Source organism: Phalaenopsis equestris, unplaced genomic scaffold (genome assembly GCF_001263595.1).
Source record: "Phalaenopsis equestris unplaced genomic scaffold, ASM126359v1 Scaffold199601, whole genome shotgun sequence".
In the NCBI taxonomy this organism is placed as follows: domain Eukaryota; kingdom Viridiplantae; phylum Streptophyta; class Magnoliopsida; order Asparagales; family Orchidaceae; genus Phalaenopsis; species Phalaenopsis equestris.
Window position 1 is genome coordinate 85,018 of NW_018219465.1, and position 23,619 is coordinate 108,636.

At 35.0% G+C, this 23,619-nt stretch overlaps 1 protein-coding gene across 1 annotated transcript in view; it reads left to right on the forward strand.

Moving 5' to 3' along the window:
- LOC110035751 (urease-like) overlaps positions 1-23,619 on the forward strand; it is a 160,141-nt gene that overhangs the window by 5,784 nt on the left and 130,738 nt on the right. Inside the window, exons 4-5 of the mRNA XM_020740035.1 lie at positions 15,712-15,757; positions 19,666-19,771. Coding sequence (XP_020595694.1) covers positions 15,712-15,757; positions 19,666-19,771 — 152 coding nt within the window. The remainder of the gene's footprint in view (positions 1-15,711; positions 15,758-19,665; positions 19,772-23,619) is intronic.

The window sequence follows — 23,619 nt, forward strand, 5'->3', positions numbered from 1 at the left end:
CCTTCTGGGGTGAGTGCAGCTTCTTACTCATCTGTCGAAGCTTTTGTTTCCCCATAGTATGGAGTCAAGTCAGCCAAGGTAACTGAAATATTGTAATGTCTTGATAAGTCAAGCTTGTAAGCTTTGAAATTTGGAATTCTCTCAAGTGGATTGAAGCCGAACTCTTAATCATTAAGGCGCATTTTGGTGTAATGGTGAAATTTTATTAAAAACTTTATAGTTAAGTGTGCTCGTCCTAAAGCACTCCTAGGTTGGGACCTCATGGGAAGTTATACAAACGGGACAAAACCATGAGGCTATTTGGCGAAAACGGACAATACTTTGATAGATGAGAGTTGAGCTGTGATAAATGGTATTTGAGCATTACACCAGCTATAAGATGGGAAGTGCCATATAGAATAAAGTGCTATGTTATGGGACTCATCTCTTGAATCTTGGTTAGGACAAAGTGCTTCATAATGGAAGCCATCTCTTCAATATGTAGGGCCACCTCTAGAATCTCATCTTCTTGGTGGATGATTTTGGGTATACAATACTACCGAGGACGTCAAGTACTTAAGTGGGGGAGATCCTTAGATTGATTGAAGCTGAGCTTTTAAATATTGAGGCATCTTTTGATGTAATGATGAAATTTCATTAGAAAAATCCAAAGTTAAGCGTGCTTGTCATGGAGCACTTCTATGATGGTTGGCCTCCTAGGAAGTTAAACCAACAGGACAAAACCACGAGGCTATGTGGCCAAAGTGGACACTTCCTTGGTGGTGAGATTTCAGCTTGTCTTAGTCATTCAACTTCTTGAGAATTCTGAAATATCCATATGCTTTGGCTTTGAGTTTTCAAAAGATCTCATGGGAAATCACTCTTTCTTCAACTTGATCCACACTATGGGCCCGTTTGGCCCCGCGCAACAGCTGCAGAGCGTTTTCAAAATGCTGAAATAGGTGTTTGTTTTCTGCGTCTTCGCTGCGTTGCCGGATAAGCTTGTTTCCTATTGTATTAAATGCCGCTTGCGCTTTTGATCCCGCGTCCCGTGTTCGGAGAAAATTGTTTACGACTCTGCCCTCCCTGCGGTCGTGCGTCCGGTGTTATTTGCGGCAGTATTCAAGGTGTTATTTGCGGTATTATTCGCGCGGTTGTGCGCCTATTGATTTCTTGTGTTACGCGATGTTATTCACGACAGTTTTCAGTTGTTATTGCAGTGTTATTTGCTGTATTTTTTGCGCGGTCGTGTATCCATTGATTCTCGGTGTTACGTGGTGTTATTCATGGTAGTTTGCAGGTATTATTGCGGTGTTTGCGGTATTATTGCCGTCTTTTTTTAGCTGTTGATTCGCAGTGTTATTTACGGTAGTATTCAGGTGTTATTATTGTGTTATTCGTGCTGTTTTTAAAAAACATTTATTTTAAATTAGTAAATTTTAAATAATCTTATAAACATAGTTAAAATATATATAATATTAAGTACTTAATTAATATAGTTTTAATACATTAATATATAACTAAATTAATTTAATATTGTGTTAATTGATATATATAATAACAATTAATTTTAAAATTATAAATATATTATAGTTAATTTAAAATATATAAATGTTAAACATAAAGTTAAAGTTATAATAATTAAATTAAATTAATTTACTTTATACATAATTGCTTATATTACTATATATATTAAATTAAATAGTTGTATATTAATTTGTAAATAGTTTTATAAATATTAATTTACTATATTTTAAGTTAAATAATTATTTATTATTTAACTGAAATTTATTATAATAATGTTAACTAAATAATATTATAATTATAGTTAAATTATATCTTAAAATAAATTAAATTTAAGATATATTTATAGTATAAAATACACTTCATTTATAATAATAGATATGTAATTTTAATAATTTAATATTTAACTAATTAAACACATATTTACTATACATTAAAATTTAATAAATATTATTATTACATTATTAATAATACTAATATTAAATAACTATTTAATATTAAATGTATAAATAGAATATAATAGTTATACTATATCTGTATTTATAACTTTACTAAACTATTAAATTATAAAATAGTTTAAAATTTATATATTTAAATACTTTATGTATTATTAATATTAAGTTTAAATTTGTACTATTATAACAAATATTGATTGCACTAAAAAATTAATAACAAATATTAGCAGATCTATTATAGTTATAACAGTTCTATCTTAAATAACATCACTGCATAGGGGTAGAATGGTCATTTATGTAGAAATAATTGCAAATCAGCTGTTTACAAACATACAAACCCAACAGACAACCACATTATCCAAATCAACTGCTGATCAACAACTTATCTGAATCAACTACTTATAAGCAGATTATCAATAATCAGCAGCTGCTTTGAACAGACCCTATATCTCCTTCATAAAAAGTCACATTCTTCTTAGTTTATTAGCTTACGTTTGGTACTTGTGATTCTGCATGATTATCTTTTTGTCAACCTCTTCGTGTAACCTCTGAATCTTTTATATCCTCGCCTCAACATCCACATTGACCTCTAAAGTAGGAAGAAGAGGTAATAACTAACTCAAGGGGATTGAGTGAGTTGCGAATTTACAGGATCTCAATGGGTTTGCATCCCGAAGTCTGTGGTTTGGCTCACAGACTCGTTGTATGCAAATTCAGCTTTGGCTAAAGTCAAGTTTCACTACTTGATATTCTTCTTTATAAATCACCTCAAAAAATTTCTCAGACTTCTGTTCATCACCTCAGTTTGACCACCTGCCTGTGGATGGGCTGCTGAATTGAATTGAAGCTTAGTACCAAGCTTCCTCTATAGTGTCCTCCGGAATTGACTCAAAAACTTTGACATTCCTATTAGAGATAATGGTCCTGGGTATCCCATGCAGTTTTACGATCTCCCAATGGTACAAATCAGTTGCGTGTGATGCATCTAGTGTCTGATGACAAGGATTCAGTGGTAGTTGTGATAACAAATATATAATGGCCATGTGACGAACTCCCATGTAGTGTCACGATCTCCCATGTATTTTGCCTTTTGATTTTGGCCATGTGACGAACTCCGTACTACTTGACGTACCGTTCTACATCTCTTGTCAGTTATGCCAAAAAAAAAGTTCCTTCATTAGTATGAGGGTCTTGTCTCTGCCAAAGTGACCTGCTGATCCTATGCTTTGACTCTCCCGAATGATGGACACCCTCAGCGAGCATTTGGGTACAGGTAGCCATCAACTATGTAGTACTTTCCTATAGGCTTCTACTGACATTATCCTAGATCTCTAAATCCTCATTTGCCTAGTACAATTTCTTTAACACCTCGAATCCCACAATTCTAGCTTGCATGGAGGCGATCAACAAGTGGCGGTGACTCAATGCTTCCGTTAGTCTTTTCTGACTTCCTGTTTTGTGCTTGAGCGCGAACTGGAATACCGCCAAAGACTCAACCTAGGAAGCATGTCATCCCTTTAACATATTTTGACTGTTCAAGAATCTTAGAGCCTCGTGATCCGTGAATAGAGTGAACTCACTTCTCAACAAGTAATGATTTCAGTGGTTAAGAGCTCTCATAATTGTATAAAACTCTTTGTTGTACATCGAATACCTTCTCCTAGATTCATTTAATTTCTAACTGAAGAAGGCTATAGGATTTCATCCCTGACTCAATACTGCTCTAATCCCCACATAAGAAGCGTCACATGCCACCTCAAATAATTAGTTGAAATCTGGTAAAGTCAATACTGGGGCCTGTTTCACCTTCTCTTTCAGAGTGTTAAAATTGTACTGAGCTGCCCTATCAACTGAAACTTCTTTCCTTTCAAAAGCTCGGTCAGGGGAGATGTAATGATATTGAAGCTTCTAATGAATTTTCTTTAAAAGGATGCCAAACCTAGAAATTATTTCAACTTGATAAAAGATTGTGGGGGTGTTCAACTCACGATAGCTTCGATCTTTGCATGGTCTATCGGAATGGCTGCACTAGATACAATGTAACTTAAATAACAAACCCGTGCTGGTGGGCATATAGTTTCTACAATCCCAAAACCTCAAAGACCAACCTCAGATGCTGCAAATTGCTGTAGACAATGATGTGTCAAAGTAAACCACGAACTTCCTGATGTAAGCCCGAAACACTTGGTTCATCAGCCTCATGAATGTGCTTGGTGATTGAACAACTCAAAGGGCGTGTTCGTCCACTCGTACAACCCATATCTAGTCTACAAGACACTGTTCCATTCGTCCTTTAGCTTCTCATCCTAATCCGGTGATATACGCTATGATGGTCGATCTCGGAGAAGATAATGGCTTCGTGCAACTGCCCTAATAGATCATCCAAGTGAGGTATAGGGAACTATACTTGATGGGGATCTTATTGATAGCTTGACTATGAATGTACATCCTCCATGAGTCATCCTTATTGGGCACCATCAAAGCGAGGAAAACAAATAGATTGGTACTCTTACACCAACCCACTAGTAGTGAGATCCTGCACCTACTGCTGTAACTCATTGTACTCAACTAGCCTCAATTTGTAAGCATGCCTGTTTGCAACAATGATCCAAAAATAAGATCTATGGTATGTTGGATAGCCCGGTTGTAGACTTTGGTAGACTGTCGGCTATCACATCCTGAAAATCGGCTAGCAGTGGTTCGATCGTCTTCGACAGTTTAGTCTTTTAGTTCCCTTTAAAACGACAAAGGCAAATATCACTGGGGCTTCCCATAATAATTGCAGAAAGGTGGCATGTGGGACCATAGGCTTTTTCGTGACATGCATATCTGTTCCTTCTGAACCTTTGATGGGTAAGAGAACAATGCGCTTTCACTCCTTTATGAATAAGTAAGTGTTCTCAAACTCATTGTGTTGAGTTCTGCGATTGAACTGCCACAATCTCTCCACGAGCACCACATTGCACCACGTTTGATCATGTAGCTGGTCTCTAGTGAAAAACTCTACCAAGCACTTTTGATCCTCTCATATCTCATTCCAATTCTTCAAACAGGCCAGAGATTAGGGCTGGGAATGCTTTCGCGTAGCCAAGCCCAACTTCTTCACCATAAGAGATGAGGCCATATTCTCACAGCTCTCTTCATCAATAATGAGGCTGCATACCTTCCCTCTCATAGTACATCTGTTGCAGAAAGTTGCTGTGCCTCAACCATGAGTGATCCCTCTGCTGTTCCGTTTCCAGAAACCTCTTCACAATTATAATCTCACCCTCATCTCCTTGGAGCTGGTACTCCCACCATGCTCTTCAGCTGCCACATCATCACTGGAGCTGCTACTCCCACCATGCTCTTCAGCTGCCACATCATCACTCAATTCCTCCGCGACGTCTTGCTGAGTGAAGGAAACAAGCCGACTCATTAAACAACTAGAGGCGATGTGCCTATATCCATGGCATCATAATCATTTTTTGACTGGGACAGTATTGGCCGTGCTGCTCTTCGCGAACTTCATTCCACTCTCATCTGCTTTGTAATTATTTTGACTAGTCTTCGCAACTCCTCCAATTGTGCTTTTGCTAATGCTTCTAGCTTTCGGTGGCTGTTTGATTGGAGGCGAATGTTTGCTATGTTTTTCTTGTCTTTCCATCTTCAAGGCTAAGGTCTGAACAACACTCATCGTCCAATATGTTTGTAGCTGGACTACATTGCTTTAAGCCTCCTAGTTGTGTTAGAGCTTCAAGAAAATATCTTGTCGGTTGGAAGGTAGGAACTGTACTGCAGTGGGATGGCGTTGGCTGGGAGGAATACTGCCACAAGCGGCAGTAAGGTGGGTGGCGGGGAAGGTCGGCAGGAATGTGGAAGCCGTGTTGTGGCTGGTAATTGTAGTTGGGATATATGAGGGCTGGCGGGATTGGATGACCGGTTGGATGGGAGGCGCTGTAGGAAACAAGTCTATTGTCCAGTGGGTGTAGTAGGGACGGAGGGCTACAATAGTGGAGGGTAGGATGTGCAGAATAGGAAAAAATAGTATGTAAGCACTATCTTGGAACGAGGTACAACTGAGGCACCTTTCGCCCTTAGATAAAGCTCTTGAAGTGAAAATTGGAGATGCTGATGGCTGTCTTGACAAAAAACATATTAATAACTTCCCTAAACACGAGAAAAGAAAAGGAATATATATATATAGGGCTCTGTTAGGGTTTCGTAGGATGACTATTCTCGGCGTTGAATCTCTCGGCTTCACTCCTCCGTCGTCTCTTATCCATCTTCTCCCATGACAAAGATTTAACGTACGCTCGTGGGACTTTTCTCTCTGTCAACGATGATCGCTTCCAGTTCGTCTCCCCATCGACGTTTGACTGCTCGCCCGAAGAGGACAACGGTCTTCCTGCTCACATGTCGTTGATGGTTTCCTCTCACAGTTTGACGTGCCCGGGTCTGCTCGCATCGCCGCAGATTGACGCAGCTGTCTGCACGCACCCGACTCACCAAGCGTGTTGCCTTGCTGGTTTACGCGACTGTCTGCTCCTTTTTCTAGCGGCTCGCCTAGTCGCTTTGGAGAAGGCCTCGACGATGTGTTCCTATGCCACTGCACTTGCCGATGACTTTCCTATTCCTACTCGTGCTCTTCTTTCAGGTGTAGAGCCTGGTTTTCATATTGACAAGTCCTGCAATGTTCCACAATCTTTTCATGACGCTTTTGAAGATGGTGGTGATCACTTTCATTAAAAAATTTTGTAAAAAGAATGACAAGCTTGCTCTTATTCTCACTGAGGTTGAAACCAGTACTCTTGCGTCATCTTGGCGTTTTGCTTTAGTGGGAAAATTCCTTTATTGTCACCTTTATGGTCACCCAAAATTGAAAGATTTTGATACGATGAAGCTATTTGACAGTTGGAATATTGACTTACTTGATGGTCGACATATACTTATTCCGTTATGATGGTCGACATAGTCGACATATACTTATTCCGTTATCTCACGATGCTTATTACACTTGTATTTTTTTTTCGAAAAGTTATCAAGATCGACAACCATTTTATGAAAATCCTGAAGTAGACTGAAAGTGGACTGCCGATTTTGATCCAAAACGGAGTTCCCTATCATTTCTGTTTGGATAAAGTTTAAAATTACATCTGTTTAACTTGGTCTACTCCTTAACAACTTCTTACTGTAAACCTTTCAAGGTTGATAGTCCTACGCTTGCGTCACCAGACCCTCTGTGGCTTGTGTGTTAGTTGAGAGAGATGTCAGTCAACCAGCTCCGGATGAGATATGGATTGACATCACTCACAACGGGTATTGACAAAATGTTGAAATAGAACCACACCCTTCTTATTGCTCTCATTGTAGTATGTTTGACCATAATTCTATTATTTGCTATTGCTTGCATCCTCATCTAAGGCCGAATACCGCTAAAGATCATCCCCTACCATCCCTGCTGAGAAGGTTGCTCGATCATCTTTCCAACACCGCAGTTCCTGATGAAGAACACCATACTACAGGTACAGATCCAAATGTGTTTATAACACTCATTGTTATTGAAGAAGACCCATTTACATGCCAAGACACACGAGAGTACTCCTTCGATCCGATTAAAGATCAGTTGGTACAACAAGTAGTTGCTTCTAATGTTCAACACCCTACACATGTCCGACACACTTTAGACCAATCCACTGATCAGTTGAGTCAATCTTCAAATGAGGAATGACGGGTGTTTCAGGGGGAAGAAGAAAAATGGAGGCCGACTCGAGCTCAAAAAGTTATTTAAATATACATTGGTTACTACTGACAATGACATTTATCTTACCAATTTCTTAGCTGGCTCTTTCTCTAGAATTAGGGGCAGAAATAAGACAAAATTGGGTTGCTCTATACCTGATATTCCGTATTTTGACACTTTTTGATTTTTTCTTTACGCCTCTCATATAATTTTTGTATTTTCTCCTTTTGGAACCATTTGAATGTGGTGGTTATCGTGTGGGCATGGTGCCATATTTGGGCCCTCCCACATAACCTAATCTGTATTCTACTTTCTATTTAATATATTAGCCATTGGTTTTTCTCAATATATATATATATATATATATGGCAACAACTCTAGACCCTAAGGACGACTGACCGACCCTTCTCCTTGCTGTGTTGAACTGGTTCCCAGTGCCTTGTTCTTCTTTGTTCTGCCTTGTAGGAACGCTCTACGTCAATGGAATAATTAGATAACTATCATTTTATCTATTTTAATGTAAATCTAAAGCAATAAATTTATCTTTATTTCATAACACCACCTGTATTTGAAAATAAGAATAAAAGAGATCTTGAATAAGGTGGGAAACATTGGGAAAAAAAAAGAAGATAAGGAAAGGAGTGGTAGAAAGAAGAAAAAGAAGAGAACAAGAAAAAACGATAGAAAAGAAGAAGAAGAAGAAAAAGAAAAGAATGGAATATGAGAAAAAAATAAAGGGAAGAATGGAAAAGAAAATAATGGAATATGAGAAAAAAATAAAGGGAAGAATGGAAGAAGAGACGAAACTGAAAAATAAAAAGGGAAGGAGAGGAAGAAAGCATGGGAGGAAGAAGAAGACAGAAGGAGAATGTGAAGAAGAGAAGCTAATGCGGGAAAGATAATTCATGCATGAAATCCGTTTTTTTTGTATTTTCTCCGTAAATTGAGTTTTAGATTTAAAAACACAATTGAGGTGGAATTCTTTTAAGTAAAATAATATTTGAGAAATTATTTGATTTATTTTAAGTTGTTAATTTAAGAATTTGTAATTTTTCATGGAAGTTGATATTTTATTACATTATTTATGAAAGAGGAAGGTTTTGGGGAGAAATTAGCAAAGTTGTCTCAAGGAAATAGCTGTAGTTATGATGTGATTTTACTCTCTACTATAAGAAACAATGAATTATTCATACTTTTAATAAATTATATTTTTTTTTTCGTAATGGATATATTATTAATGGCTAATTTTATTAGGGCACTTCTATATTCTTATACAAGCCCTTACTTTAAGAAATTTTATAATATTTATATTATTTAAGGCCTAATTTTATAATATAATGTACAATTAAGTACCTTGCTGCAGACTTGCATTTGTTATATTTTATCTTAATACATGTTAATGTTGGTGATTGATAATAGGTGCATTAAAATGTTGAACATTTTAAATACTTTATAATTTTGATGCTATAGATGAAAGAAGTTTATGAAATGTTATGACCGGTGGGATATGTCATAAATAATGATGGGAGATGAACGTTGTGTTAAGTCTAAATACTAGCCCAAAAGTTTTTTCGCACTCTTTCTTTTAAAAGTTATTACAAATTGTTAATTTGAATTGTGGGGTATTAGACAATGATACCAGAGTTAACCAAACCATAATAGAAAATCAAATATTATTATTCAAAGTAATTAAGCGGTTACTAGATCACAACGAAAAGGAATTGCAACAACAAAAACACAACACTAATAAACTCAATTAAAGCGGATCCCAAGTGTAGGAAACTGTGAAAGAGGTTGAGTTGACAGTGGGTGCGACTGGGAAGGGGATTGTTGGTCGGCTGCAGGGAGAAGTTTGGGGAGGTTGTGAGCTGCAGTGTGGGGGTTGTATGGGCTGGGTAGCGATTAGGTGGCAGGGAGCTGGTTCAACAAGGATGGAACAACGACTAGGATGCGAGCAATTCCGTGAGGTTGGGATGACAGAGAGGTGGCAGTAAATGGGTTGTTTGGGTATTGGAGGCGACGACGAGGGATAACAACAAGGTGGGAGAAGCTACGTGGTAAGCCGTTGCATTAAAACAACGAGAAAAGTGTTTTCCGGGTGGCTGCAGCGAATATAGTGATTGCTGCGGCGAAGAGGAGGGCGTTGGGCTGCAGGACAGCTAAGGGTGGGCTGTCCGGGGGCCGCGACAAATAGGGGGATGGCTGGAAATGGGTTTTAGAGCAGTTGAATGGGATAAATATCACCACGGGATCAAAATATAGCTGGAGTACCACTCGAACCGTTGGAGAACTTCACCACATCTAATGAGATAGAGCCGGAGCACCAGTCGTTGTTGGATACAACCCTAGAAGGGAAAACTGGCGTCGATGAGAAGCTAAACAGAAATCTGAAATCAGAAAATAAAAAACTTAATCTCGAAGATAACAAACAACATAGTTATAATAAGTACTATTAGTTGGAATATGAAAAAATTAGAATATGAAGGAATTTGAATAGGAAGGAAATAAAATTAGGAAGGGAATACAAAAAGGAAAGCAATCAAAATGGGAAAAAGGGTCCGCGGTACTCTGGCCCACAATACCGCGACCTAAGCTCCCGTGCCAGACGACCTATGTTATGAATGTGCCAAAAAGTACTATAGGCATCCTGTCACATATTTAATACTGTAAATAGAAATGAATGAGAAATAAATTAAAAAGAAAGCAAATCACACATTAAATATTTGACATTTAAATGATGTATTTTATTTATTTGAGAGATGTATATTTAATTATTATGATTATAAAAATTTAAAGCTTAGTTTGCTTTTAAAATTGACGCACTTGAGTAGTGATGCTTAAATTAAAGTTTCTCATGTTAGTTCAAAAACTAATATGCTTCTTATTATTTCCTTGTGTTTTGCAACATGTAGTAGAAATGTTTATTATGCTGGGCTTTTAGCCCATCAGATAATATAGTGATTCCTTTTTCTAAAAAAGGAAAGAAACATGCTAGATCATAATCACATGATCTAGTTGATCTTATTTTAGAAGTTTTAAATGTACAAGTTTGAATGAAATAAAGAAGAATGTTGATGATGTAAAGGCTATTTCTAATATGTACAGATTTATGATATTCTTAGATGTTCTTTGGATGATTTAAATTATGCACGTTTCTCTGTTGGCAATTATATCGGGTATTTATTTCGATGATAATGAAGGTGTGAGTTATATTCTGCGATGATCTAGATAGACAATTTCTATCCTCTTGTTTTTAATTGATGAAGTCAAGATTGGTGCTGATGGGAAATAAGCTTGACCGGATTGTTCGCACTGTTGGGCCTCATGCTTGACTGAGAAGGATTAGAATGGGCCATGGCATACAACAAATAAACAATGACTTTTCTATATAGTATAGTGCAAAGTCTACAACCTTTGATTTTGCTCCTGTGACTAGAAACATTAATAAAATGAAATGGCCTGCATCCGATTCTGCTGCACTAGGGAAAAAATCCAGTAGAAGAGGAAGAAGGTAACAATACACATAAATTACATCAGTCACAATAAATGAAAATGGATGGAAAAACTCAACCAAATTCAAGCTATAGTTAGTAGAAGGAAATGGCAACCACATGATTTTATCAATAGAGAAAATGCCGCTTAACATCTTGACACAAAAATTATTGAGTGACGAGACAGAGCAGCTTCCAAATAAGGCTTTACATCACATTTTTCTTAAGGCAAACCATTCCAACAAAGACTCCGTTTGAAAGGAACAAACGAGCATGAATTAGATGGGCTGAAAATGGAATCAACCAAAACCATCAGGTAATAGTGGTTAAAAAATGGCGCATTAAAGTGCACATCAAAGTAATGTGATCCAAAAACACTCTAAAACGTGACACTAAAACATTTGTAGTATGTTGTGTTAGCATTGTGGTGTGAAGCTTATTTTTCATGATGTGTCTGAAACATGGAAAGCTTATGCTAGAATTTTTATTGTCTAATTCAACTTTTTATGTTATTTCAAAATGAAGTGAAACGAAATAAGACATTCAAAAAAAGAGGGGCAAAAAGGAAGTTTTCTCATATTTCTCAAGATATCTTTTCTAAAGCTTCAAGATGAAAAAACTTCATTTCATTTCCACATCATTCTTTCTTTTGTTATATATAGTTATCGCACTCGTTTCCTACTCAAACTTATGTATTGTCACTTATTTATTTTATATCATTTACTTTATAGTCCCCAGAATTTTGAAGTATAATATCTATTTTATATTATTCACCTTCATTTGAATAGGGAAATACAGCTATGGTTTGATGATTTTGATTTTAAATTGTGATCACAGATTCCTTATGTATAACCTAAGTTCATTTTAAGCTTACTCCATAATAATTTCTTAATATAATGGTTTCAATATGATAATTTTAATATAATTTGCATTATTAGCTATTCAAATGTGATTTGATATGTTATAATAATGAGAAAAATTAAAAAAAGTAAAATCTTGCCTTTTGTTAAGTTTAAAAATTCTTATTTTTATATATCATTGTTATCATCATGATATACTTTCATATTTTTTATTATTTAAAATTAAAATGACGAAGCTTATGCATTATGTTTTGAAGCCTGTAGATTGTTCTACATAAGGGTCAAATACTATCATGTTCCACGATGTTCCCTTCCCAAATCATTGTTGAATAATATTAAAGAAATTAGTAGGTGTTATAAGCATATTAATTTGAGAACTCTGTCCTTTATATGGGCTCATTTTTGTCGTCCTACCTGTACAAGTTTCATATTCATATATGACTCATCTATGTTGGCCTACCCCTACAAGTTTTTTATATTCATTTATGACTCACCTTTGTCGCCTAACTTGTCCAGGTATCATAAATATTTTATTGTCAACTTATCCTTCGTATTATGATTTTCTTAGGCTCAATTTATTTTTATTGTTGAGAATTTAATTAAACACGTGATTCAATTAAAATATGCTAAATAACAATACATATAAATTTGCAATTTATAGGTACTAGATATATTTATTCAACGGTGTCATCAACTAATAAAACATTTGTAAACTAAAAGTATATTTGATAGTGAGCTTGAATTAACTAAATCATTTTGTAGTCACTCACTTGTGAATAGAAAACCATAAATATGCTTTCCTAAATATGAAAAATTTCTTGTTTTACAACCATCAATCTCTTTTACATATACATATTCATGTAAAAGATTTAATAACTATTTCTTCCACTGCTATAATTTGTAAATATTCACCAATCGGCTATTTACCCCTTCAAATAGGACACCCCGAAACTTCTTTCTTTGGAAACAATTTCAATAATATTTCTTCTCATATGAGTATTGAAATCTATCACACTAATGATTTGTTAGGAAAATACTAATTGAACTTTTTAGTCAAAAACTCAATTCTTTGCCTTTTCTTTCCTTCCTCTCCCTCTTCTCTTTATTTCTTTTTATTTCCTTTTATTTCTCCTCAATTTTTCACTAGGTACCTTTGGGTTTCAGACTCTGGGATCTCACTATATGAAGAAAATGTGAAAGCTAATAGGTGTATGCGTTATTTTTGCAAAGATATAATCTTTTATATATATATATATATATATATATATATATATATGCAAATGCCATTGCCAGCGACTTGCCTTTTCCTGCTAGTGCCCCTCCTCCAGGTTTAGTGCCTAATTTTGCTATCGGTAAGTCCTGCAATGTTTCAGAATTTTTCCACGAGGCTCTTGAAGGTGGAGGTGATCACACTTTTATTAAAAAGCTTGGAAAAAAAATGGGAAGCCTGCACTTATTCTCATAGAGGTTGAAACTTGTACTCTTGCGTCCTCCTGACATTTTTCTCTATTAGGGAAATTTCTTTATGATTACCCAAAACTGGAGATCATTAGGAAAAAGTTTGATGCCATGAAACTATTGGGCAGTTGGTGCATTGACCTACTTGACGGTAGACATGTACTTATTCAGCTATCTTATAATGCTAATTTCAGTCGCATTTTCTCTCGAAAAGCTATCACTATTGACAATCGTTTTATTGAAATTCTGAAGTGGACTGTCGGTTTTGGTCTAAAAGCGGAGTCCCCTATCATTCCTGTTTGGATAAAGTTTACAGGGTTAAAATTACATCTGTTCAACATAGAAATCCTCTACTCTTTAGCAACTTATTATGGTAAGCCTCTCAGAAGTCTTTGAAGGTGGATATTCCCACGCTTGCTGTCACTAGACCTTTTGTGGCTTGTGTGCTAGTTGAGAGAGATATTACTCAACCAGCTTCGGATGAGATATGGATTGACACTATTCACAACGGGTATTGACAAAAGGGTGAAATCGTTGCTATCGTTTGCATTCTCATCTAAGGCCGAATATCACTAAAGAACAACCACCTATTATCCCTGTTGAGAAGATGCAACTCGATCCTCTTCCCAACACCGCAGTTTCTGAGAAAGAACAACTTACTACAGGTACAGATTCAGTTGTGTTTATACTACCCACTGTTATTGAAAAAGACTCACTTACATGCCAATACACATGAAAGTGCTCCTTTGATCCAATAACAGATCAGCCGATACAACATGTTGTTGCCTCAAATGTTCAACAATCTGCACATCTTCAGCACACTTTAGACCAAGAACAGGTGAACCAATCTTCGGAAGAGGAATGCAGGTCCATTCCAGGAGGAAGAAGAAGAATAGAGGCCGACTCCAGCTAGGGAACATATTGGATGATACATTGGTTACTATTGGCAGGGTTTAGAGTTACTACTGGTAATGACAATCATCTTACCAACTTATTAGCTTGCTCCTTTCTGAGAACCAGAGGCAGAGGCTAAACCAAATTGAGTTACTCTCTAGCCACCTGATACTATGTATTTCAGGATTTTTAGTATTTTCTTTGTCTTTAATGTATTTTTCAATATTTTCTAGTTTTGGAACCCCTTCTAGTTTTGGTGTGGGCAGGGTGCCATGTTTGGGCACTCCAATACATTGTATCTGTATCTTTCCTTCTAATTAATATATTAGCCTTTTTGGGCTTTCAAAAAAAAAAAAAAAATCTATGTCCTATGTCGAACATCAACTACTGTGCTACAATAATGCACAATAAAGTTAATTAAAACGTTTTGACATTTAAATCAAAATAAAAACTAATTCCTTAACTTATTTGTTTATGAAAATTAACATTTAGTTCTACATATTAAAATAATAATTTTGGAGAATAGAATGCAATGAGGTAATTTCGGTATATTTTACAATTGTACCTTTTTTAAAATTGGGTCATACAAATACTTTGTTTATATGGTTTTGCTTTTAAATCATTGGCAGTTCTACATTCAAAGCAACATACGGAATCAAATTAAATAGGGAAGAGTGCTGTAGGTATGGTTACTACGATCTAAATTAGAAAAGAAGACTAAACAAATATCAAAACTCGGAATGACAAGGTGCTTACCTTAATACTCATATATTTGTTTCCGGCGAATGTAAAACCTTAATTTTCCATCATTGGTTCATTAGGTTTGAAAATTTGTGAACATGCCTATAACTCAACTCTTAATTGGTGAGTCTTTTTTGCTCAACTGTTAAATGGACATGCGGCAATTCACTGATTAATCTTGTTATTAAGTTTGACTAGAATTCCACTTCACGGACGTAGCAGTGGCATTTCTTTTAATGCATTTTTCTTGGGTACTGTTGGAGTAGAGCTTTTGAGGAAGGGAAGTATGGATGGTTAGAGATAGAGTGAAGGAAAAAGGGCTATGGATTAATGAATATATTTTAATCAGGCTTTGGAATTCTTTCATGCTTCCGAGTACTCTAGTGCTGAGAACTTCTCTACTTATTTTTCATTTTCTAAAATAATGGATTTTTATGTTGCATCATCAAATCTCTGGAAACATGGGGGTACATTGTAGCCTTAATGCCCATTGATGGGAGTAATAACTATCATTACTGAAATATGCATCTTAATCCATTGTTGTGTTCTCTCTAGCCAGTTTCTTTGTATTTGTTCATTGTTTCCAGGAAGCAGGTTCTTCCAGCCGTTCCACACCTTGTAGACACTGTTCAGGTTATACTCGACAACAGAATGTGCATCTTAAATATTTATGTTGATTATGTAGTATGGCAAACATTGTGTTATGCGAATCAATCTTACTTCCTTTTTAAACTTCTTTATCTGAAAATTGTTCTCGTAAAAGAGGGTTTGAAATTTAGATTGGTTTTCTTGTACAACTTGATGCTAATCGATGTAGAGTGCTGACAAAAACCTCAATTTGTTTAGTAAATTGATGCTTTTGAATTTTGCTACGGCTTCAGAGTTTAGTAATAGTAGAAATGCTCTTTGGAGCCAAGTAGGCCTTAGTTTACATAAAATTTCAAAAATTTTGTGGGCTGTACATAACAACACGCTCATAGCAACATTCTTTCACGTTATCATTGATTTATATATTATTAATATTCAAACTGCATTTTCACAAATTTTTATTTGCTACTTATGCCCTCATTGTCCCAGCCATTCTTGTAGAATATTACTAATACCATCGTAGGGCTCCTAAATGATACGAGAGAATACAATAAGGTGTTACAAAAGTTGTAAGATGAGTAACTGGATATTGATGATAAATGGCGGTTGAAATTCTGGCGTGGATGACTGCGGGACAATGAATTGGAAAAGAAAATAGTAGTTTGCTGCAAGTTTGATGATGAAGGAGGCCTCCGAACGGCCTCCAAACGTCTGAGAGACATCATCATCTTGACCCTATCAGGTTACAGATATATCACTCGAAAGAAATCCAAGGATGCAACACTGATAAAAAAAACTAGAAACTTCACCAAATAACATAACAAAACTAAAAATCTATAAAAAATTGCAAAATAACAAGATATAAATAGCCTTCTACTAGAAAGCAACTCTAACTAGCCTTCTAAGTAGAAAATAAGAAAATTAAAAAGCTTTCAAATATTTGGCGACAAAAATTCTGAGTGAGAGGCCCGCTTTAGGCTAGTCGAGATGGGATTTCGTCGAGTTCCCGTGTAAGTTGCAAGCAAGACTTCAGGATTACAGAATTATCGTTCTTCTAGTACTTGGATCTTACTGTCGGATATCCTTTCCTACAAAACACTTGCAAAGTTTTTTCAATTAGAAATTCACCACTCTTATTTGAACTATATTGGAACTTAATGCTCAACTTAACCCATAAAATCTTCTCGAAATAGCTAAAAAAATTTCGTACCTGGGAATGTGTTACTGAACTAAACTAGAACTTAGTGCTCAGCTTACCCCATAGAATTATCTCAAAATAGCTACAAAATTTCTTTTCTTCATTTGAGGTGATGATATGTTGGACCTTCTTCGACAATGACAACATAGGAGGTAGACCGAGGGTCAGAAAATATGAATTTTACTTAATTGGGACTGACATGTTTCTAGTGTCAGCTGTTTGAGCTCCTTGAATTCACTATCTTCTAGGACAATTAATGCTAATTCGGGATGGGCTTCTCTCACAAGCTCAGTCTAAAAGAGTTGTCGAATCATTTACATTTGTTCCTCATCAGCTGTAAGTTGTTACTCTTTTCTAACATTCTCATCACTCGTATGTCACTGTTTATTTCTTTAGTCGCTCCCAACTTAGTGAAATAAATCATATTTTTATATGGACAATCAAACACAATATGCCCAAAATCATGACACTTGAAGCACTCTTTATTTAGGATGAATTTAGGATTAATGGTTGTCTCCACTTTTTCTTCATTATGAACGGATTTTTTCTCTAACAGGTTAGGCCGGGATGCTCCACTCAGCATACTCTTGTTGCTTGATCTTGGGGATAAATGGTGTTTGAAGGGTGGTTTTGAATTTGATAATGTTGTGTTGTCTCTCAACCTTCAGTGGTAGGGTCTGAACATCTTATAATGTCCAATAAAGTTGTAGTTGGACATGTTGCCAATGGGCCAATGGATGATCTTAATACACCCCCCCAACCCTACCCCACACGAACCTCCTCCTCTCTTTTTGAGCTATAGTGCTCTCCTGGGCTCCAGTAGCTCACACTTCAACCTACGTTGTTCTAACTTAGCTGTGTATTCCTCTACCGAGAAATTTTCTGCTATAAATGGTGAAGTCTCAAGAACATGTCTTGTCTGTAACTTGCTGGTAAGTATTTGGGTTGCATTTTCCTTTTTATCTTAGATCAAGTAATGATTTTGCCTTTTCCCTCAATCTCGCGTAGGTTTTTCAAATTTTCTCAAAACAGAGATGCACCATTCTTTAAATTAATTTTGATTAGCTTTACCATTATGCTCTACGGGATGTCTTTTTACTTAAAGACATTTTCCATTGTGATGAATTCGTCAAGATCCATACGATCGTCAAACCCAACAAGTCAATATTCTCTCTAAAATCATGGTTTCTCCATCAATAATCCATGCAATATTGATCGTTATAGCAGGATAGGGAGGAAAAGTCTTTGCCACTAGAAATTTCTTGATGGAAGGGATTCACTTTCTCCTCTCGATCTTGCTAGTCACAGTTGTAGCTATGGGTTGCATTTCCAAGTTGTCTCCTCTCAAAGGAGGCAAGTTTTTGTTGCAGTTGAAGGATTGCTTGCTTCATATTCTCCATAGTGAGCTCTTGGACACATTTGTGCAGATTTTTCCTAAGCAGCATTGCGTTCTTTCCTCCCGATCAATTTTTTTTGACAGATATATGATTGCAAATTAAAGGTTGTTCAGAGGCTTAGGTGTTGGTGGTATGTATCTCGATGGAATTTTGGTGAAGGTAGCAATTTTGAATTTTGAAAATTTAAGATTAAGACTCAAAAATTGTTGTAGGAATGTTTTGGGTCTGGTGGAAAAATTTTTATTTGGAATTTTTGATTTAGGGCAAAAAAGATAAATCCCTAAAAATTTAGAGTTTGCTAGGCTCTGATATTAGATGATACCATTCTAGGGCTCCTAGAAGGTATGCAATTTAGGAAAGTTATAGGATGGATAACAGGATATGAAGGATGGATGATGACTGAAATTTTGACGTGGTTGACCATGTGTCAGTGAACCGGAACAAGAAATAACAATTTTCTTGCCGCGAAGAGAAGTTTGCTGCAAGTTGGACCACGAAGGAGGCCTCCGAACATCCTGGAGAGATAACCACCTCGATTTTATTAGGTTACAAACACACCGCCTGAAAGAAATTCAATGATCAACACTTCGATAGAAAAAATCAGGAGAAAATATCTTCAAATAACATCAAAAAACTAATAGTCTTAAAAATAGCAAACTAACAAGAGATAAATAGTCTCTTATTAGAAAGAAACCTTTAACTAGCCTTCTAAAATAGAAAAGAATAAGAATAGAAAAGCTTCAAAAAATTGACGGTAGAAATTCAAGCGAGAAGACTGCTTTAGGCTAACCGGGTCATGGTTCCCGCGTTTATGGGACATTCTGCAGGCAGGACTTCGGGATTATGGGATCAACTATCGCGTCAGTTACTCTCACCTTTTTTTGTATGCTTACATGCTTGACAACTATAATAATTTTATTTATTTATTTATTTGTTTTTGTACTTCTAGCGTTAACTTGGATATATTATAGTTTTCATTTTGCTGTGTTATCTATTGTAATAGAGCTTTTACTTTGCTTTTATATGTTGCCTTTCTTATTTTGAAAATTAATTTTCCATGTAAAGAACCAAAGGAAAAGACGCAAGTTTGGGATATTTTCAACGCATATTAGGTAACTGATTTACTATGAGAATTTAGATAGTGAATTAAGGGATAAGAAACACTGGCATGTAAAATGAGTTGGCTAAAGCTGCAAGAATTGGTTAAAACTTTTGATAACCTATTAATTTTGCCCCATAGTTCAGATTGTATAAGCTAAAGTCAATACTAATCGATTCTAAGCTTGCTTTTCCATTTTGCTTTTGCTATATCTTTAATCATGAAATGCTTATGCAATTAACAATTTTTTCATGGCTAGGTTGAGGGAACCTTTTTGGATGGAACCAAATTAGTCACCATACATGATCCAATTGCTTCAGAGAATGGAAATCTTCAGCTAGCATTATATGGCTCATTTCTACCTGGTATGTCATGCCGATAAAGCCAAAGTTTCTTTCTTTGATTTTACATGGCCAGCACATATTGCCTGTTCTGCTTAAAATGGGTTGTTTTGTATGGAGACTTTGCTATATTTGTTAGAGGGAAGTCTACTCCTGCAGGCATTGTTATAAGCCAAAGCGTGTGTTGCTGTTGCTAGATTAGGAAGGCATCTATTTTTCAAGCTAACTTACTCTTTTCCAGATGTACGGTTCTATATGGCATCCATTTTCATATATATTACTGATTGTGATGTTTTATGAACTTCCCTGGGTTTTTTTGGATGCAATAATAGCTGTTTTTGGTTTCCAATTTGGCATTATATGTTTATTATCATTGTCATCATCATTACTTTTATCTCAACTTTTTGTAGGTTTGTTTTATGATTCTCATTTTTTTACTTGTTTCTCTTTTGTTAAATCTATTCTTCACAAAATTTTTTAACAACTCTTAGTTATGTTAGCCGACTTGATTTCCTTCTAAATTTTATAACACTAGTTTTATCTTTCCATTGGGCGCATTGTCAATGGCATGTCTAAGTATATTTTCAGCAAACATATCTTCAATAGATGTTACTCATTTTTTGAATGATTGCCTCAGTTTTTCCTTCTTAATTTTGCTACATATGCATAATGATATGTATGAATTATTTTACGGTCTAACACTTATATTTATAGATTCTTATATTAAATTAATATTATTAAGTTCATACATTACATACATGAGACTTTGATTTCATGTGTTTGAATTGAAATGTTTAAATTGTAATTAGTATAATTAGAAAAAAAATTATACTTTAAAATAGACCCTAACTAATTGCATGTGGTAAATTTAATTCTATGGAATTACATTTCTTCAAATTAGTCCATCAATTATAGAAAATTGTTCCAAAATTTGTATAGTCGATTAAATTGGGATCAATTTTATATTAAAATTTATACATGAGACTATTTTGGATCAAATATTGTAGATGAGAAGCTAAATCTGAGAAATGTGATACTTTTGGACAAAATTGGCCACAAATTATATGGAAACTATTTTGAGGTTTAATCTGTCAGTAAAATATGTGACCTTTAGTAAAGGAAATTGATGCTTTCACGCCCCAACTAACCCCCTTTAGGGTCACAATAGGGCGACAGCTGCGGATGACTCAGTCCAACTAAGTTTTCACCAATACTCGTCCTTACTTGTATAATCACGACCCAACGGGTAATAGTTAGTTTAAATCATCGTAAATAATTATAATATATTTCAATTCATAATTCATTCATATTTTTATATACTTGATAGCGTGTAAAGTCATTTCATCAAGAATCATATAGAGGATTTCTAAAAATCCAACATAAAAAACATACGTACCCAAAAGTCTATATACAACAACAACAACAACAACAACAACAACAACAACCAAGCCTTAATCCCACTAGGTGGGGTCGGCTACATGAATCCTTTTTCTCCATTCCGTCCTATTTAGTGTCATATTTTCATTTAGATCTAATAAATTAAGATCATTTTTTATACAATAAGCCCATGTCTTCCTAGGTCTGGCTTATTCCTGTCTTTCTTAACATAAGTCGAATAAAAAATATCTATTCTCCAAACAAAATTATTAGATGGTTGATGTTTAATGTGATCAAACCATCTAAGACGACTCACTCCAATTTTATCCACCACATGAGCTACACCAACCCTATTACAAATATGATCATTTCGCATTTTGTCTTTAAGTGTAAAGCCACTTACAAATATAATCATTTCGCATTTTGTCTTTAAGTGTAAAGCCACTCATCCACTTAATCATTCTCATCTCGGCAACACTTAACTTAGTATTATGCTTCTCTTTTAAAGGTCGAGATTCAGCTCCATCGAGCATTGCAGGTCTCAACACCGTCTTATAAAATTTTCCTTTCAGTCTAAGGGGTACTTTTCTATCACACAAAAGGCCTGAAGCATTTCTCCACTTCAACCAACCAACTTGAATTCTACTATTAACATCCCCATCTATATCACCATCGCTTTGAACAACAAACCCGAGATATCTAAATCGTTCACACCTTTTAGTAATTTGATTATCCAAATTTACACTTCTGTCACTAGAGCTACTACTACTAAAATTACATTCCATGTATTCAGTTTTAGTTCTACTCAAATGAAGTCCTTTAGACTCCAATGTAGACCCCCATAATTCAAGTTTTTTCCTGGGCTTTTTTTCTCGTCTTATCCACGAGAAGGATATCATCAGTAAAAAGCATACATTAAGGTACATCCTCGTGTAAATGTCTAGTAAGACAATTCATAACTAAAACAAAAAGATATGGGCTTAAAGACGATACTTGATGTAATACAACATAAATAGGAAAATATTTGGTCAATCCTCCACTTCGAACACAAGTAACAACTCTAGCATACATATCTTTAATGACTTGAATATAAGTCATATCAACACCTTTCTTCTCAAGAACTCTCCCAAGGATCTCTCTTGGAATCTTTTCGTTAATTTTTTCTAAATCAATAAAAATCAAATGTGGATTTTCCTTATTGTCTTTGAACTTCTCCATCAAACTTCTCAATAAATGTATAGCTTCCATAGTAGACCTGCTCGACATAAATCCAAATTGATTATGAGAAATCTTTGTAATACGTCTTAACCTATGTTCAATTACCCTCTCCCATAATTTTAAAGTATGACACATCAACTTAATTCCTCTATAATTTCCACACTTGTGTATCTCCTTTATTTTTAAAAATGGGGACTAAAATACTCTTTCTCCACTCAAGCATCTTTTTAGTTTTTAAAATAATATTAAAGAGTTTAGTAAGCCAAGAAACTCCCAAATCTCCTAAACATTTTCATATTTCAATTGGGATATCATCAGGTCCTACAAAATTTTCCAACATTGGTTTTTTTTAAAGCCTCATCAGCTTTTTTTTTACTAATGCGACAGTAAAAATGAAACGTTTTTTTATTACTAACGATATTAAGATCACTAAGGTCGATCGTATTTTAAGAAACTTCATTAAATAGTTTATCAAAATAATTCACCTATCTATGTTGAATATCTTAGTCTAAGAAAAGCACTTTTTGATTTTCATCTTTAATACATTTTAATTGAGTTAAATCTTTACTTTTCTTTCTCTTTGTTTTGTTAGTTTATACATATGTATTTTCACCATTTTTAGTTTCCAATCTATTATAAAGATCATTAAAAGCAGAATTTTTAGCCTCACATATTGTTCTTTTAGACTCCCTGCGGGCCATTTGATATTTTTCTTAGTTCTCTAAGCTTTTACATTTAAACCAATTTTTATAACATAACTTTTTATATTTTATTTTTTCTTGTACATTATTATTCCACCACCAGCTATTTTTATTTAAAGAAATATTTTCTTTTGATTCTCCAAATACATCTTTTGCTATTTATTTTATAGTGTTTGTTACTTTTGTTACTTTATCTCACATAGCATTTGCTTCATTATGAACATCACAAATTTTAAAAGCTTGAATATTACTCATAAAAAATAAAAATCTATAGAAGCTTTATAATTATACACTGCAAAAGCTGTACAATATCACACCTGGCTATTCGCATTGATACTTCTTACTCATTCATGACAGTTAACAACATATAAACTTTAATCTCAACAAAATAACCAAGCCTAAAGAAAGATTTTATATATGGAAAGAAAGACAAAGTGCATATTATATGTAGTTTAGATACATGATAGTAGAAATTATCACAATATACTTTAATCATGTAAAACATATAAAGAAAGATGTGAAATGTACTAAATCAAGACAGTTGTACGAAGCATGCGATTCATCCATACATTTGTA